This window comes from Balaenoptera physalus (assembly GCF_965194825.1).
Source record: "Balaenoptera physalus genome assembly, chromosome: 9".
Classification (NCBI taxonomy): Eukaryota; Metazoa; Chordata; class Mammalia; order Artiodactyla; family Balaenopteridae; genus Balaenoptera; species Balaenoptera physalus.
The window spans coordinates 39,459,683-39,477,850 of record NC_138888.1 but is presented as its reverse complement, the minus strand read 5'-3'; the positions used below and the strand labels follow the sequence as shown (position 1 = coordinate 39,477,850).

General features: G+C 35.1%; 1 protein-coding gene across 1 annotated transcript in view; it reads right to left on the bottom strand.

Annotated features, from left to right (window-relative positions):
• Window positions 1-6,829, bottom strand: part of SERINC1 (serine incorporator 1) — a 32,621-nt gene extending 25,792 nt beyond the window's left edge. The window contains exon 1 of the mRNA XM_082474814.1: window positions 6,671-6,829. Within this exon, the coding sequence (XP_082330940.1) occupies window positions 6,671-6,709 (39 nt within the window). The 5' untranslated portion in view covers window positions 6,710-6,829. The remainder of the gene's footprint in view (window positions 1-6,670) is intronic.
• Window positions 6,830-18,168: the final 11,339 nt, after the last annotated feature.

The window sequence follows — 18,168 nt, the reverse complement described above, 5'->3', positions numbered from 1 at the left end:
TCAGGCAAAGATGTTCCCTTTCACCACTTCTTTTCAACGTTTTACTGGAAGGTCCAGAATGTAATAAGACAAGAAAAGGAAATTAAAGGTATACATATTACTAAAAAAAAATTAAATTGTCTTCGTTCACAGATGACATTGTCATCTATGTAGAAAGTGCAAAATAATCAACAAAAATACTCCTGGAACTAATAAGCGATTACAGCAAGGTTGCAGAATACAAGGTTAATTTACAAAAGTCGATCGTTTTCCTATACACCAGCAATGAAAAAGTGGAATTTGAAATAACACAATAACATTTATGTTAGCATCCAAAAACACAAATTACTTAGTATAAATCTAACAAAGTATGTACAAGATCGATATCAGGAAAATTACAAAACTCTGATTAGCAAAATCAAAGAACTACCAAAATGGACAGATATTCCATGTTCATGGATTAGGAAGACTCAATATTGTTAAGATGTCAGTTCCTCAAACTTGATCTACAGACTCAATGCAATCCAAATCAAAATCCCCACAGTTTGGCAGTTTCTTACAAAACCAAACATTTCTTACCATAAAATCCAGCAATTGCATTCCTTGGTATTTAACTAAAGGAGTTGAAAACTTATGTTCACACAAAAACCTGCACATGGATGTTTATAGCAGCTTTATTTGTAAATGCCCAAACTCTGAAGCAAATGAGATGTCCTTCAGTAGGTAAATGGATAAACAAACTCTGGTACATTCAGACAGTGAATATAATTCAATGGTAAAAGGAAATGAGTTATTAAACCATGAAAAGACATGGAGGAAACTTAAACAGATATTACTAACTGAAAGAAACCAATCTGAAAAAGCTACATACATACATGTATGGTTCCACCTGTATGACATTCTGGAAAAGGCATAACTATGGAGACAGCAAACAGATCAGGAGTGGGGAGTGGGTGGAGGGATGAATAGGCAAAGCACAGAGAGGATTTTTAGGGAAAAAACTACTCTGTATGCTACTATAATGGTGGATACATGTCATTATACATTTGTCCAAATCCATAGAATGTCTAGCACCAAGAATGAACTCTAATGTAAACTATAGACTTTGGGTGATTATGATGTGTTGATGTATTGATAGGTTCATTAATTGTAACAAATGCACCACTCTGGTGGGGAATGTTGGCAATGGGGGAGGCTATGCACGTGTGGGGGCAGGGGATATATAGAAAATCTCTACCTCTCAATTTTTCTGGGAAACTAAAACTGCTTTAAAAAAAAATAGAAAAAGTATACAAAAGGATACACTGTGATCAGGTGGGGTTTGTTTAGCTGGGAAAAAGCAAGGCTGATTAAGCTTTTGAAAATCAATCAAATGAATTCACCACATTAACAAACTAAAGGATAACCATTTTGGCCATCTCAGTGAATGCAGAAAAATCATGTGAAAAAAACTCAATACCCATTCATTAAAAAACAAACTAAAAAACTTTCGCAAACAAACAGAATATCCTCGAGTTGATAAAGTACATTTACCAAAAAAACAAAAAACAAAAAACCATAGCTGTCACCCATACTTCATGGTAAAAATCTGAATGATTTCCCTTAAGATCCAAAACAAGGCCAAGAATCTCTGCTCTCACCACTTGTATTCGACTGCACACTGGAGGTCCCAGCCAATATAACAAGGCAAGAAAAAGAAAGAAAAGGTATATACTTTGGAAAGGAAGAAATAAAACTGCTTTCTTCCACACGTAATTGTCAACATGAAAAACCCCAAAGAACTTACAAGAATGTTACTAGAACTACAAGAAAGTTTAATAAGGTCACAGGACACAAGATCAGTATGGACATATCAATTATACTTCTGTGTACTAGCAACAAACAATTAGAAACTGAAATTAAACCAACAAAAAGAAATACTTAGGTATAAATCTAATAAAATATACACTAGCTTTCAAATGATGAAAATTAAAAAACACTAATGAAAGAAATCAAAGATTTAAATAAATGGCAAGATAAACTGGGCTCATGGATTGGAAGGATCCATATTAAGATATCAATTCTTTCCAAACTGATCTATGAATTCAACCCAATTCCAATCATAATTCCAACAGGAGTTTGGTAGAAACAAACCAGCTGCTTCTAAAACTTTTATGGAAAGGCAAAAGAACTAGAGTAGCCCGAAGTATTTTGAAAAAGAACAGAGTTGGAAGACTCACACTACCTGATTTCAAGACTAACTTTAAAGCTACAGTAATTAAAATAGGGTAATTTAGGCAAAAGTATGGACACATAAAAGGAACAGAGTTCAAAAACAGACTTAAACAAATATGGTAAAGAAGTTTTTGACAAAAGTGCCAAAGCAAATCAATATAGAAAGAACAATTACTTCTACTTTTTGAAAGACACCATTATGAGAATGAAAAGACAAGCCACAGACTTGAAGAAAATATTTGCTGGTGGGAATAAAAACTAATATGACCATCTTGGAAATCAGTTTGGCAATTTCTTATAAGTCAAATGTATATTTACCATATGATTTAGCAATCCTACTGCAAGGTATTTAGGTAAACAAAATAAGAATATAGTCACAGAAAAAGACTTTACAGCAGTGCTTACAGCTACTTAATCACCAAAATCTGGAAATGCCCCTCAACTGGTGAATAGACAGACAAGCTGTGGTACATCCAAGCAATGGAATACTATGCAACAATAATAAGGAAAAAACTACTAATACACACCACAATATGAATGAATCTCAAATGGATTACACTAAGTAAAAGAAGCCAGACTCCAAAGGCTATATGCTGTATGATTCCATTTACATGACATTCTGGAAAGGGAGGACTCTGAAAAAAACAGGGATTCTCCAGGATGGGGACGGCATAATTTTTTAAGGTGATAAATGTTCTGTAGTGGTTACACAACTACATGATCTGTCAAAACTCACAGAACCACATAGTACAAAGTATGAATTTTATATAAATTATATCAACTAAAAAAATGACAAAAATAAAAATAGGAAAAATAATATGGAAGGAAAACTAAGACAATATAACATGAAAGTAACTCATGCCTTTAAAAGAGAGAATCCTCTAAATAAGTAAAACAAAAAAGGACATTCAAAGATATAATTCAATAACAATTTCCTTAAAGAAATAAATCTGTATTTTCAAAAGAACAATATTTTCCAGAAAAAAAAAAGTGATAAAAGATTTAAAGTCAGACATACTTGGTTAATTTCAAAGATAAGTAAAGCTCTTCAGATACCCAAGCAGAAGAAACAGGTCAATTGTGTATATGAGATGTGTTGGAAGGGAATGACTACCAGGGTGGGATAAGACAGAACACAATTCATAGAAATAACTACAAAGTCCTGAAGGAAATGTGTACACTATTATACCAGTCTACAATGTCTCTCAAGAACATACGAGGCATTTTTAAATATGAAAAAATTCAGGGATTTCATCATCCATAAATCCTTTTTGAAAAAATCTACTGGATGACCAAATTTGGTCAATTATGAGATGACATTAACATTAAAAAAAAAAAAACTGGGAGAAGCCATGGTAGAAAAGAATGCTTTGAGCTTTGAATCCATTTAAGTGTAGAACTGTGGTTTTCCATCAGAATCACGAGGAGAGCATATTAAAACAGAATGCTGGGGCCCAGTCACTGTTTCCAGTAAGTCTCCTAGTGTGTTGATGCTAGTGTGGACCCCTAGTGTGGGTCCGGGATATTTTAAGAATGACTGGTTTAGTTCTAAGATTAAACAACTGTGGGAATTATGGTTATAAGACAATACAGCCATATATAAAAAATAATACAAAGGAATTCTGGTTAAAGATGGCAAACTGAATATATGAATTACTTTAGAAACACCAATAAAATGAAAAATAAAAGGATTTTTAACAGAAAGAATAAACTTAAAAAGTAAAAAAAAAACAAAATCCAGGAGAATAAACCTGGAAGGAACAAAATAATAACTGATTTAATGGGTCAAGAAAGTTGAATTATAAACCATCAAAGGAAAAAGTTAAGCAATAAAATTTGTATAGAATCCTCATATACATCAGGAATTGGCGGCACCAGGTGCCTCCATAAGTGAGGCTGAAGGTAGAGGTGAAAATAGGATGATTAGTTGAATGCCTTTTTAAAGAGCAGTTAAGACTCTTAAATTTCATTCCCTTTCTTACACTGGCCAAGTAAAGAGGATAAAGCAGGATTTCTCAACCATGGCACTACTGACATCCTGGGCCAAATAATTCTTTGTTGTTGAGGACTATCCTGTGTATTGTGAAATATTTAGCAGTATCCTACCCACTTGATGCTATTAGCACCCCTTATCCCAAGTTGTGACAATGAAAAATACCTGCAGACATTGTCAAATATTCCCTGCGGGACAGCTGAGAACCACTGCTCTAGAAACACCTCCTTAGAGAACTCTTTTTCAGAACCTCTCCTGAGAAGAAATGTTTACTTAACATTCAGCTATTCCTTTACTTTTACATTCTTTTGTTAAATTCAGAAAAAAAAAATTAAATTCTTTAAAAATACATGTCCACCATGCTACCGTTCCTTAACAAGGTATTTTTGTCTGTTCATTCATCCAACTGTATATATGCATTGAGAGAGAAGAAATGTTATTGGTGGTGGGACTTTGTTGGTGACATTTACATTTTGTACTCTGCACTGCTTGACTATTCATAACAACTATGAATCATTCCTACAAAATCAAGTCATTGTACTAAAAAATAAAAATCTAGCAGAGGCTGCTCAAAATAAGCAGTCAGGAATCACAAGCTCCTTCTTCTCAATTACTTAACTACATTAAATATCTTGGGCAAAAAATGATAGTTACTGTATATAAAGTACAGTGATTCAAAAAATCAATGTTATTCACTAACAGCATTGTAAGATTGGGGTGGGGAAAAGCACTTAAGTAGGCATAAATTGCTGGTAATGTTGTAGTTACAGGATTAGGCAGGAAGTCCACAGATGTTTATAATAATGCTTGAAGTAATCATCAATCAAATAGCCATGCTTGAACCAAGAATTAAGATCAATCTAATTCTAGGCCACTTAACAACAAAAACACAAAACAAGAAAACCACAAAATGAAATAAAAAAATCAACACTCTAATCTCTATATAGTAGTGTTACATGTAATCTTTTTATACTTTTTTTCATAGTTGAGATATTTTCTAGTTTTATAAAACAAAAAACCTTTACAAAAACTGATTAAGTCTAAAGAAACTTGAGCAAGGGAAGAATGAGGTTCATTTTAATTCTGGCTTAACTGATCTAAATTAATGACTTACTATATACAAATAACAGGCCCACTTGATAAATGGACAAAATCTGACTTTACAAACCGAATTAAACATCCCCCAAATTAAGACAATTCTATAATAATCATTTTGTAATACATTTAAATTATTACACTAAATATGCCTCTTATAAGATACTCAGTGGGTTCAAGTAGATTCTCTACTTTCTGAGCTTTGAAAGAAAGAAAAATATACCAGCTTTCCACACCGGACTACAAGAAAAAATAACATAAGACAATGACCTGGGTTGGAGTAACCTCTATGTATTATTTAACTAAAATTTAACACTTATAGTTCAAGCCATATCAAAAACTTTTTAAAAAGAGGTAAGGTATGTAAAACACTAAAAATGCTGGCTAATGTATATAATGGGGTCATCTGAGAAGTCAGGCCAGCAATTGTTGTAAGTGGAATTTATAAATCATGGATTAAAGAAATATGACTTGAACCCAAATATCTCGCCCCATATTAAAAATATCTTTATTAACTGTAAAGTCAATTTTTGTCTATTGGGGAGCGGGGGAGTGGTTATATCAAACTCAAATTTATTTGTACCACCTGAAACAAGAAATCTTGCCACTATAATGAAGAATGGTGTCACTCTAACAACGCTATCTAATCAAAATGCAACGTGCACCTAATTAAAACTGAGATGTCAAATTACACAAGCATCTTTATGTCAAAAAATAGGTATTTAATACAACAGAACTGACCAGCTTTTTCAGATACATAAATTATTACTTGAAAAGTACGTAATTTTCTCATACCATTGAGGTCGAGGACCCAGTCGCAGAGTTAGGACTATTTAAAAAGGATATAACTATATCAGTATTACTGCCAAGCTGCCCTACATATCCGTCACTTATTTGTGTAGTCTGCGCGACAGAACAAAGAGGCCGACATGCCTCCAGGGATGACAGTGCTGCAGTCTGAGGTCGCTGGGAAGAGATGACGAGAAGAGATGGGGTACTCCACAAAAGGAAGGGGCCTAAAACCTTTGTAGAAATAGCCTAGGCAGACATAAGAAAAACAGGACAAAAAGAGGCCTGGAAGAATCGGGAAAAGCTTTCACGAAAGACGGGTGGGGGAGGGAGACCACCAGCTCTCTGCTACACTTCTCCCACCGGGGTCAACTTCTCATGTCCATTGCTCCTCACGGCCACCCCGGTCAGCTCTTCGAAAGACTCAGGGCCCCGAAGCTGAGTCGGAGTGGCCAGGCGAGACAGGGAGAAAATGGGGAACGAAGGCACTCCCCGTTGGGTGGGGTACCACGGTCCCGCTGGGCCTCACCCAGCCCAGCTCTGGTGCCTTTCTTCTGTCTCTCACGCTAGCACCCCGAAGGCCGCTAAAAACCACCTTACCCAGCTCGCCATGGAGCACAGCCCCAAGACGCTCCCCATCTCCACAGCGTCGCAGGAATAGCAGATGCCAACAAGATGGAGACAGCGCCTCTCGCCTTTTCGTGCTTATTTACTAACTACAAGCCACTTCCGGCGCAGAGCGCACCCCGCCCCTCAGCTTGCGTGACTTCCTTCGTGGCCTGGGGAGGGGGAGGGGAGTACTGGGGTTGCGCATGCGCGACCCTGGAACCCGAGGCTAGCTTCTTGCGCGATTTCTCTTCCAATTCAGCTCCCGAACGCGTCTCGTTTTTCAACTTTTGCATCTTTTTTTTTCCCACTTATGTTCTCAACTTATTTCTGAAGGCCAGTGCCTAGGCCAGGTTTTACTGGGATATTTCTACTCATTTGGGTGCTTCCAGTTCTATCACTGTTTGCGATTGAGAACGCACTTTAATTTCTTGTCCTATTAAGATGTTACAAGAAGTTTGCACATTTAAAATTTTTAAATTAGTTAGATAAGACTTAGTAATAACTCAAACATGTTATTGATTCTACTGAATGTCACGAGCTGTTGAGGAAACATTTAGACCCTGTCCATAGGTGATAATGGACATCTCCATGGAATGTATTCATTAAAAGTTCCAGTTATTTTTATAGTGATTAGTCCCTGAAGATATTCTGAGAAAAGAGATCCCTTGATACCTTTATGTATAAAACCCATATAGCACTTAATCTTAATTGATCATCTAGAGAGCTACTCAGTTGCAATTTATGATTGCAGAGCTGTGTCTTTTCCTCAGGTAGGCTTATAGTTACTTATATGAGATCGACCTCTTGTATGCAATCCAAAAATAAAGTGGTATCTCCACTATAAAGATCATAGCTTCTACACAAGTTTGATTTATCACAATCCTTGGGAAGACATTTTAGGGACTCTACAATTATGGGAGATCAGAAGATCTACCAAATCCAGTTAAGAAGGAGTGGCGTGCAAGTAGTACAGAGTTTCAAGACAGAGGGGCAGATCCACATTTTCATCTCCGTAACGGGATTCATCTGGATGCCTAATGGGCAATTAAATGCAAAGAGTAAGAAAGTGAAGTATCACCCAATAAGCTATTAATACAAACATCTTTAAAATTTGAAATATTTTGACCTACAAAAAGGTAAGGAGAATAACGTCATAACCATGAACTTTCCCCTGTCTTCAAGAAATAAAACATTTCAAATAGAATTGCTCCTCCCCCTCCACCAAGAGATGATCATAATGAATGAATGTTACGGACCAACTAGCAATCTTGCTACAATGTCTTCAATTTATTGACTGTTGCAAATTGCTCTTCAAAGTGGTTTTACCAATGTACACTTTCTCCAGCAGTGCATGAGAATTGCTCCACATCTTTCTCAGCACTTGGGTTTGTCACACTTTAGCTAACATGAGAGAAGTGAAATGTCTCATTATACTATCAATTTGCATTTCCCTGATAACTAGTAAGATTGAGAACTTCTGTTATTGACCATTGCAGCATCCTCTTCTGAATAAAGTGCCTTTTCAAGTCTTTTGCCCATTTATCAGTTGGGTTATCCATCTATACTTTATTGATTTGTAGATGGTTTTAATATGTTTTTGGATACAAATTCTTTGTTATGTGTGGAGCAATTACATCTCCCAGCCTGGACTTATTCTTTCACTTTTTTGTGGTGTCCTTTGATGACACCTTAGCGTAGTTTTAAATTTACTATAATGTAGTCAAATTTGACAGACTTGATCCTTAAGTTACATGATTTTGTTGTTTAGAACGCCTTACTAGTACCAAGATTTTAAAGATATTTTCCTCTGTATATTTTCTTCTAGTTTTAACGTTTTGCTCTTAAACACTTAGGTTTTTAATCCACTTAGAGCTGATTTTTGTGTATGATATGAGGTAGAAATCCAATCAATGATGTGATGGTAAACTGCCTCTCCAGGGGGGGAAAAATAGCCCTGATATGTAGCATTTGCAGATTTCCAGTATAAATACTCCCACTGTGGCTGATTCCCATCTACCATTATTTTAACAATACACTTGTGAAATTCTTGACTATTTATTTAGCAACTGGTCGGTTTGATCTAGCACCAACATACCACCAGGTTCACTTGTATTCTAGTTTTTCTTATGGATAACCAATTGTTCTAGTATGAATTTTAGAATAATAATCCTTTCTCTCTCATCTCATATGGCAGCAATACCATTGCTGTCATATGTCACATTTCATACACATGTGTCTGTTTCTGAACTCTATTTTATGGATTGAGTTGTCCATCTATACATAATTTACTAACACATAGTTTTATAGTTGCATCTCTAAATACATAGTTTTAATTATAGTTGCTTTAAAGTAAGTCTTGATATCTGGAAGGGTTTTTATACCCTACTCTTCATACTTGTTTTGGCTGTTCTTGATGCTTTTTTTTATATATATATATTTTAGAGTCAAGTTGTTAAGTTTGGATAATTATATAGCCTCAGTAATCATAAGAGTTTGATCATATTTTAGAGGTGTGTGATAAATTTGACTATAAGCTTCTTCGTGGCTAGAGAGGTTCTCAAAGAGACATAATTTTCATTTTAGATTAGACAGTACTTTATTATGTGAGATTATGCTTTATGAGACAGATTTGTTAGTATTATTAACCTCCACTCACTAACTGTCAGAATTATCCCCTACTCCTAATTATTGTGATACCCACTAAGGGACAATATAACCATTAGTTGTAAACCAATAGTAAAGCAAAGAAAGAATTATTAGTTATAATTAACAGATTGTCTCCTTACCAACTGTGAAAGAGTTAAAATGATGGCTTTTTTAGATTTGTACTCGAAGACAACCCAAAACATGTTTTCAGTACAAATCAGCAATTCAGTAGGAGCAGTTTCTCCAGGCTACTTCTTATAGTACAAGTCAAAGTCATAATGCCAAAGCACAAATCAGTAAAAGTAAGTAAATTAGGAGTTTTAAAAAATGCTAATTGCTCATTTCTCCTATGGTGTGACCTGATTCAGGGATCAACTTTAGAAGATCTCAAGTGGGCAATTTCCAAAAATATTAGAAATGCTAATAGGTATCCACCCCCGAAAAGATTTCAAATATGTTTGGGTGGTACTGCATATTATATTCTTGTGATTGATGTTGCATGTTAACATTTGAAACATTTGACTTTTAAAAACCCTTTTTTCTTTTCCAAGAAACAGGTATTAATATCTATCATAATTAATATTCTGTGGAAGATAGTTTAAGATATGCTGATGGAGGAAAGGATGGACTGCAGAGCCTTCTGGCAATCCTCCTAAAATATCATTCTTCATAACTGAGCTTTTGATCATTAGATCAAAAGATTAGATCTTTTTGAGCATTAGACAGCTCAAGGTTATTTTCTTTGGCAAGAATGTGAGCATGCTCTATGTTGCCAATTAAAGACAAGATATAAACTTCGGCATTAAAATAAATGGAATTTAAAATTAGTAGTCTCAGGGAAATTCAGGAATAAGACCAAGACACAGGTCAGAATAGACATGCACAGGAGTGGGCTGAGAGAATTCTGGAATACTATAGGCAGGCTTAAGATTTTCCTCAGGAAACATTCTGGTTTCATTCTCACATATGGATGAACAAAGAATCAAAGTTCCCACGTAGAGCATGATTGTGATAATTTTAGCCTGAGAAAAATGTAAAGCAGGGTTACCAAGGTTATCCTGTTAATAGTAAATGTTTCAATAATACATTAATACAAATCAGCTTAGACCAGTGTAATCCCCAGGATGAACTGGGCACAAAATTTACCCTAATGTAACTAAATAAGTTACTCTGAAATTTAGACTTATTGACTATGTCATTAGTATTGTGAGAGTATCCACCCAAATAATAATTTTGGTTTCAGAATTTACCTGTATGGCAATAAAACCATATCCTCAGTGTAAAGGAAAATACTTAATATTTTTTCTGGCAATCCATGCCTAGTTTCAAGTCATAAACAGGATCAAAACACATCTTTGCTCTGTAATACTCTGGAAATTACTATCTGATCTGGAAGGAGACCGTTCGATTATCCCTAATTCTCAGATTAGATTAAAGTACAAGTTTAAGAAAAACAAAAGTAGTCAGGCTTCATATTAAATTCATATAGCATAGTCCGTGACTGATTTTTTCCTCCAGAATAAGCATGAATAATGAAAGATCTTTCTAAACATTAGTTATAGATGTCTCATAGTCATGCACTACTCCTTCTTGAGTGTTTGTTATTACAGAGTAATATAGAATGGACATTCTGGACTTCATGGCATTATACCTTTTGGAGCCTACCTCATACTTACTGCTGAGCTGCTGTAGTTCCTGCTCCCTGATAATTAACACTGTTGAAACTCTTCTTTTAAGAGGTAGAGATTTTCCCTTTCTTACTATCTATGTATAGACTGGGAAGAAATTAGTTCAGTATCTCATTCAGGTGCTGGCAATTTAAGGAAGCATACGGAGTATATAGAGTTCCTGTTGTAGATTACCAATGATGACCTATGGGACAATTTCCACTGCTGCCTTGGCTGGTTGCTGCTGCCATGCTCCTCTCTATATTGTCTAGTGGTCATCCGCAGAAAATTCCTTCCCCACTAATTGTTACTGGAGATGCCTGTGCCCAGAAGCCAGCGGTCTGTAACCTTTCACCCTCTCCTGTAATTCCTCACCCATATCCGTAAGGAAATGGTTTAGTATCTTGCACAACACTTTAAAAATTCCCTGTTTAACCTAGAATTAGTGTCCCTCCATCAAGGTTAACTGAAATCAGACTTACCTTTGGTCCCAAGGTTTTCCTGCCTTTATACAAATTTCTGTATCAACTTTAAAGTTAATTTCTTAATGGACTATAGCTATAAAACATTGTGAAAATAGAACAGATTTTTAATGGAAAATAATCAGGTCATATTTCGCTGTAAATTAGGGATTTTGCTATTGAGTTCCCCTGTCCTCAGTAGACCTACACTGAAACTATTGAGGGATAAAACACCTTGGGCCCTCGAAATAAATTGTCTTAAAGGATGAGTAAAATTTTGCATTTATAAGGAGAAAAAAGGCCTATAAAAAAGCATTTTATGACTAATCCTAAATGTAAACATGTTTAAATATTTCACCATATGTTCTTTAAGAGTAAGCCAGAAATAGATTAGGACATAACAACCTATAGAGGTCAGTATAAACTTAGAATTGGAAGAGACCATATCCTGATTTAAGATGTGCTTTTTTCAGTGATCTTGATATTTAAAATAATGATAGTAATAATGTTAAAGGCACACTCTCCTAAACTATTAACTTAATATTAAAAATATAAATGAATAATTTTCTTTCCACACAGATTTTCTTTTTTTTGCCCAAATCTAAGCCAGTAATTCTCATGGACAATCAGGTGTTTATGCCAGTGAAGTAGATGACTACAAAAATAGAATATTTATTTCAGGCAGAACATATGTAAATTTAGGGACAAAAAGCAAATATTCACAATGTAAATAATGAAGTGGGTAGAGAATTCAAATGTTTCTAATGTTTAATGTTTTATAATCATTGATAGTGACTACTTGAAGAAACGTTAATGGCATTCTAAAACATTTTGCATCTCAAGGGCAGTTAGCTGAAATATGTTTAGTACTTACTGATTGCGCATAGAAATTGATCAAGTATAATGTTACTATATTGAAGATATATTAAAATATTAAAATCAAGCATTCATTTACCCAAAAATGTTATTTATTATGCTACAGAAAAGAGCCAACTATTTCTGTTTGGATATTCATCAGATGTTTGAATTCTTATTAAATATGTTATGAAGGTAATGTCTAAATCAGTACTGTGCAATAGAAATATACGGCGCATCCGTAATTTAAAATTTTCTAGTAGCCGCATTAAAAAGAAAAAAAACAGATGAAATTAATTTTAACAATACATTTAACCCAATACATCCAAAATATTATCATTTCAACATGACATTAATATAAAAATTATTAATAAGATGTTTTACATTATTTTTCATAAATCTTCTAAATCTGGTTTGTATTATAACTTATAGCGCATCTCAATTCAGATCAGCCACATTTTAAGAGTTCAATAGCTCACATACTGGACAACACATATCTAAATGCTGAGAGAAAAAATTGAGGCAGTTATCCAGGTGATCCAGTTCAAGCTAAACAAACAAGCAAAACATACTTTTCTTTGGATAAATTATTAAGCTATTTCAGGATAAAGTGGTTTTAAGCCTGTACATTTACTTCAGGTATCGAATCTGTTTCATCTAATTAATATTTTGTATAAAAATCAAATCTAGGGCTTCCCTGGTGGCACAGTGGTTGAGAATCTGCCTGCCAATGCGGGGGACACGGGTTCGAGCCCTGGTCTGGGAAGATCCCACATGCCGCGGAGCAACTATGCCCGTGTGCCACAACTACTGAGCCTGCGCGTCTGGAGCCTGTGCTCCGCAACAAGAGAGGCCTAGATAATGAGAGGCCCGCGCACCGCGATGAAGAGTGGCCCCCACTTGCCTCAACTAGAGAAAGCCCTCGCACAGAAACGAAGACCCAACACAGCCAAAAATAAATAAATAAATAAATAAATATTTAAGAAAAAAATCAATGTCACAAAAAAAAACAAAAAACACTGGGGAACTCTTCTAGATTAATATAAAAGAGATGATAACTAAATGTGAATCTTGAGTGGATCCTGCATCTCCCCCCTCCAACAATAAAAAGAAAAAATAAAAATCAAATCCAATAGACTTGAATGAAGGGTAAATGTTAAGTTCTTATCATTATTTAGGCTATCATACTGCTATTTTCATATGTATGAAATTCAGCAGATTTGATTTTCAAGCATTCCAAATAATCCATAATTCTGTTTTAACCAACTTATCATCTGAGTTTCTATGGCCTTAGCTTTTCCCCCTCCAGAGTTAATTGTAACAATTGGGTGCTCCCAGGAAGTCCGTGACATTTTCGGCAGCCTGATTTCAAATAATTCCAGACAGTGCTTGTTGATTCTCACTCAGCTCTCCACACCTCATTCCACTACTTGTATTCTCTGTTACCCCATATAACACTTCTGCAAATTCTTACATAAAGCTGATCTCTTCTTGTTCTCTTTTTGCTGAGTGATCAAGAACTTTGGGTACTCTTTTTTTCACAGTCTTTCCTTTCTTGAAGATTTGCTTTAACTTCAAAAACAGTTAGAACAAAAGTGTGGACACCCTTCCACACTTTCCCTACCAAGTTTTACTCAACCCAATAATTAACTGGTAAGGTCCTAATTTCTTCATAAAGCATCGCAGCATTTCCTAGTACCACGGTCTTCATATATGTAACCCATTCTGCATCACCTGCAAAAATCCTATATGTAGCTGTTGGTAGCATCCAGTTGTGTCATTTGTTCTATTGTTTTCCCTAAACTTGTTTCTGGTATAGCTAGGCCTGGCTTCCACGAGCTCTGCCATGTTGCTCATAGATCTGTCTTCCTCTAGAAACAGTCCTATCTTCTTTAAAGATCTGGTGTTAGAGGAAGCTAGTGTATGAGCCAACCAGAAACCATCTTCCATTGACATCTCTCAAAGGGAATTTCCTGCCTCAATTGGCCCATCTTATTTATATTGTATAGTAGAGTTCAGTCTTTCAGGGATCATCCAGTTTTTGAAATCCTATCAGGGGCTATTGGGCTGAGAGCAGAGCTCCCTCCATCTAGTTTCTCTGCCATGGAGAGAACATTTCGAGTACGATTAATATAAATGCACATTTCTCCTTCCCAGAAATACTCATCCAGCTATATATAAAACGGTACTCCTTTTTCTATGGTATGCTTTCATCCAGGCATGGTTGGACAGCAATTTCAAACGGTAGTCTTTAGTAGAGAGAAAAAACATGAACAGAATTGGTTAACATAATAATACATGGGAATTATGCTTTAAGAGGTAGCTTTTACAAATGGAATCCAAAAGATGGAATTTTCCCATTGGATCTCCATACAGAAAATCCTTGGATTGAATGGCAGTTGAGGGAAATGTTATAGAGAAATGCTTAAACCTGAAGTAAGGTTGCCAGTGCTTAAGTGCTAGTTCCACCTCAAATTAGCTGTCAATTTTCTTAATTTTCTTAATTTCAAGTCCAGTAACTTTACTAGGATATATCTTAGTATTGAACACTCTGAGTCAAGTTTCCGTGAAGTATGAGGAACCCTTTCATGAACAAATTTAAGGTTTTTTTTTTTCCAGGAAAGTTGCCTTGAATTGTATCTTTAATTATTTGCTTATTTCTATTATTTTTTATGGAAACACCAATTATTTATATATTGACTCTCTTTTGCCTATCTTTCATACATATTATCTTCTTTTGTAGCCTTTTAAATTCCTTACAGTTATCTTTGAACAACACAGGAGTTAATCTGTGTAAAATTTATAGTTGGCCTTCCATATGTGCCGTTCCTCCACATTCACAGATACAACCATCGATAGAACATGTAGTACTCTAGTATTTACTATTGAAAAATATCTGCATTTAAGTCAACCTGCACAGTTCAAACCTGTGTTGTCCAAGGGTCAACTTTATTTGTATTTTATTTTGTTCAGTTTCTTCCACTTAGTGTCTGACCTCTGCCAATTCACAATTTCTCTCTTCCTACTCTTTCCCCATCTCTTCACTAAGTTCTTATGTCTATTTTCACTTATTCAATACTTCATAGAAGTCGATTTGCTTGTTTAAGATCATGGTTATCTATTTTATTTGCTCCACCACATTGCTTTTCTCGTCCATGATCATCATCTGCCATTTGTTTTTATTTCTTTTCTCATTATTCCTTATAATATCCTTATATACATCTTGTGCTCATACTATTTTAATATTTCATCTTTAAATGGTGAGTTTTGTCCTAGACTTGGTAATTAAAGGAGATTCATATGGAGAAATATCCAGCACCATGTTCTATCTATCTGAAAATTTCCTTTTGACCTTGGATATTTTGGGGGGTGGGGGTGCGGCTGTGTCATTTTTATTTCATTTCTCCTTAGCCAGTGAAATTTTTCCCATTCCTTACTGCCCCACCAAAGTTTTTTTATTTCTTCTGTTTTCTCTTTTATTCTACTACCATAGATTCCTTCCTTCCTAAATGAACTTACTTTCATGATGCTTCAGTTAACCCTACCTCTGCTTTTCAAACCCAAATTAGGTCCAGAGAAGCACTGCGACGTTGTCTACTAATGGTTTTAATGATTGCAAATAAGGAATTTAGGTTTTCACCTCCAAGTGTGCTCTTTCCCATTGAGAAGTGGATTTTGCTGGTTCTGTTGGGGATCTACAACCAAGGCAAACCCTCTTTGTTTCCTCCTAAATGTACTCTTATTTTATCTCCAGTAATTTATGTCAGCCTTTCCTCCAATTTCATCTAGGATTTAGCTGTTCCCTGATTTTGCTAAAACTGAGATTGTGTAGTTTTGTTTTCTTTCTCCTCATTCCATTTGGATGATTTCAAGGAATAGAATAGGGAAAATGCCAACTTCCACTTCCATCCTGCGACTGGAAGCCCAGTGTTATAACTTGCATTTCATTTTATGCTTCGATCACTCCATGCTACTAGGAGTTTACCCAACATGCCATGAACTTTCTTATCTTCCTGTCTTTGCTCATGTATATAATTCTACATGAAATATTCTCAGCACCATTCCCCATAAATGCTTGTATCTAGCTGGTACTGATTCATCCACTAAAACTCAGCTTAGGTGCATCTCCTTTATGGAATTTCCCTGACGGCCTCCCCTTCTTTCCTTGACTAATTCCTAACGTTAAGTAAGATGACTTAACTACTCTCTATGTAACCTATGCATTTTTGCAAGAGTGCATTTACCTCATTGTATTGTCTGTTGTATTTTATTAACCTCCCAAACCATTCTAAGCTTCTTGAGGACAGTGAGTGTGTCTTAGGCATTTTTGTATCCTCAGGCTAGAAAAACGTTAGGGCTTTGATAGGCAATCAATAAAGTTAGTTGAATGAATAAATAAATGTATTATTTACAAAGAAAAAACTGAAAATATTGGTAACTGATATGTGATCAGTAACATCACACTCCTGAACATAAATTCAACTAGAATTTAAAGTTTTTAGAAAGTTTGACAAATAATTGTTCATAACTATAAAAAGTAGCAATTCAGCTCAGGGAATATAGATTTGTGTGAATAAGATTACGAGTGGATCTATTTATTTCTCAGAGATCTCCATAGCAAGTCCATTTGCTGTTCAGTGGAAAAGTGATTTTTGTTGCTTCCAGTAACCCATGCTCCACCTGTGATCTGTCAGCAAGTAGTGCTATTTCTGTCTTTTGCATCCTCATCAGTAATAATTATTGCAATTGGATCTTAGCTGACAATTCTCATTCTGTAGTGTAAGAAAGAAATTCTATTATTCTTTCTGCAATAAATAAATAACTGGAAAAGTCAGCTTTTTAGTAAAATTTTAAAGGTAAGTATACTTTCATACAATCTAGAATCATATATCTTAATGTTAAGTTTAAGGGTACAGTGTTTTGCTTTTAGCCCCTTGGGAAATGTATCTCTGACATTTAGCAATATAAATCTGACATATATTTTCCTCAGTTGTGCATGAGCAAAACTGCACTGAATTTGGTTGTTTACTCTATAAACCTTTTGGAAATACAAACAAGCACATGAAAAAGAGTATCATATGATTTTTTTTAAAAATTGTTTTTGCTTTGTTTTGAGGAAAAGGTAGTACTAAATAGACTACATACTATTCTTCATTTACTATAAAGAGTAAATATAAAAGAACACATTTTATTGTTCAACCAAATAAAAGATATAATAAAACTAGTTAAATATACGCTTATTGATAGGAATAATAAAAATTATGTTGCATGATAATTAGTTATAAATAATAGGTTCTAATATGCTTACAGTTGCCATCTTTATTTATTTATTTATTTATTTATTTATTTATTTATTTATTTAAGTTTTGGCTGCATTGGGTCTTCATTGCTGTGCGCGGACTTCCTCTAGTTGCGGCGAGCAGGGGCTACTCTTTGTTGATGTGCGTGGGCTTCTCATTGCAGTGTCTTCTCTTGTTGCAGTTGCAGAACACAGGCTATAGGCACGCAGGCTTCAGTAGTTGTGGCCCGCGGGCTCAGTAATTGTAGCTCGTGGGCTCTAGAGTAGTTGTGGTGCACGGGTTTAGTTGCTCCACGGCATGTGGGATCTTCCCGGACTAGGGCTTGAACCGTGTCCCCTGAATTGGCAGGTGGATTCTTAACCTCTGTGCCACCAGGGAAGCCCCAGTTGCCATCTTTATATTTATCTGTGTGTGAAAAGTAGAAGGTAAACATGTGTTTTATGTAATGTTTGACTAAGTACATGGTGCCTAAACAGTTTACCAATATATATAGAGAGAATATTTTTTGATATTTTACTTGTAGAAGAAGAGTGAGTTTTAAAAAAAGAAAGCAGTTAAAA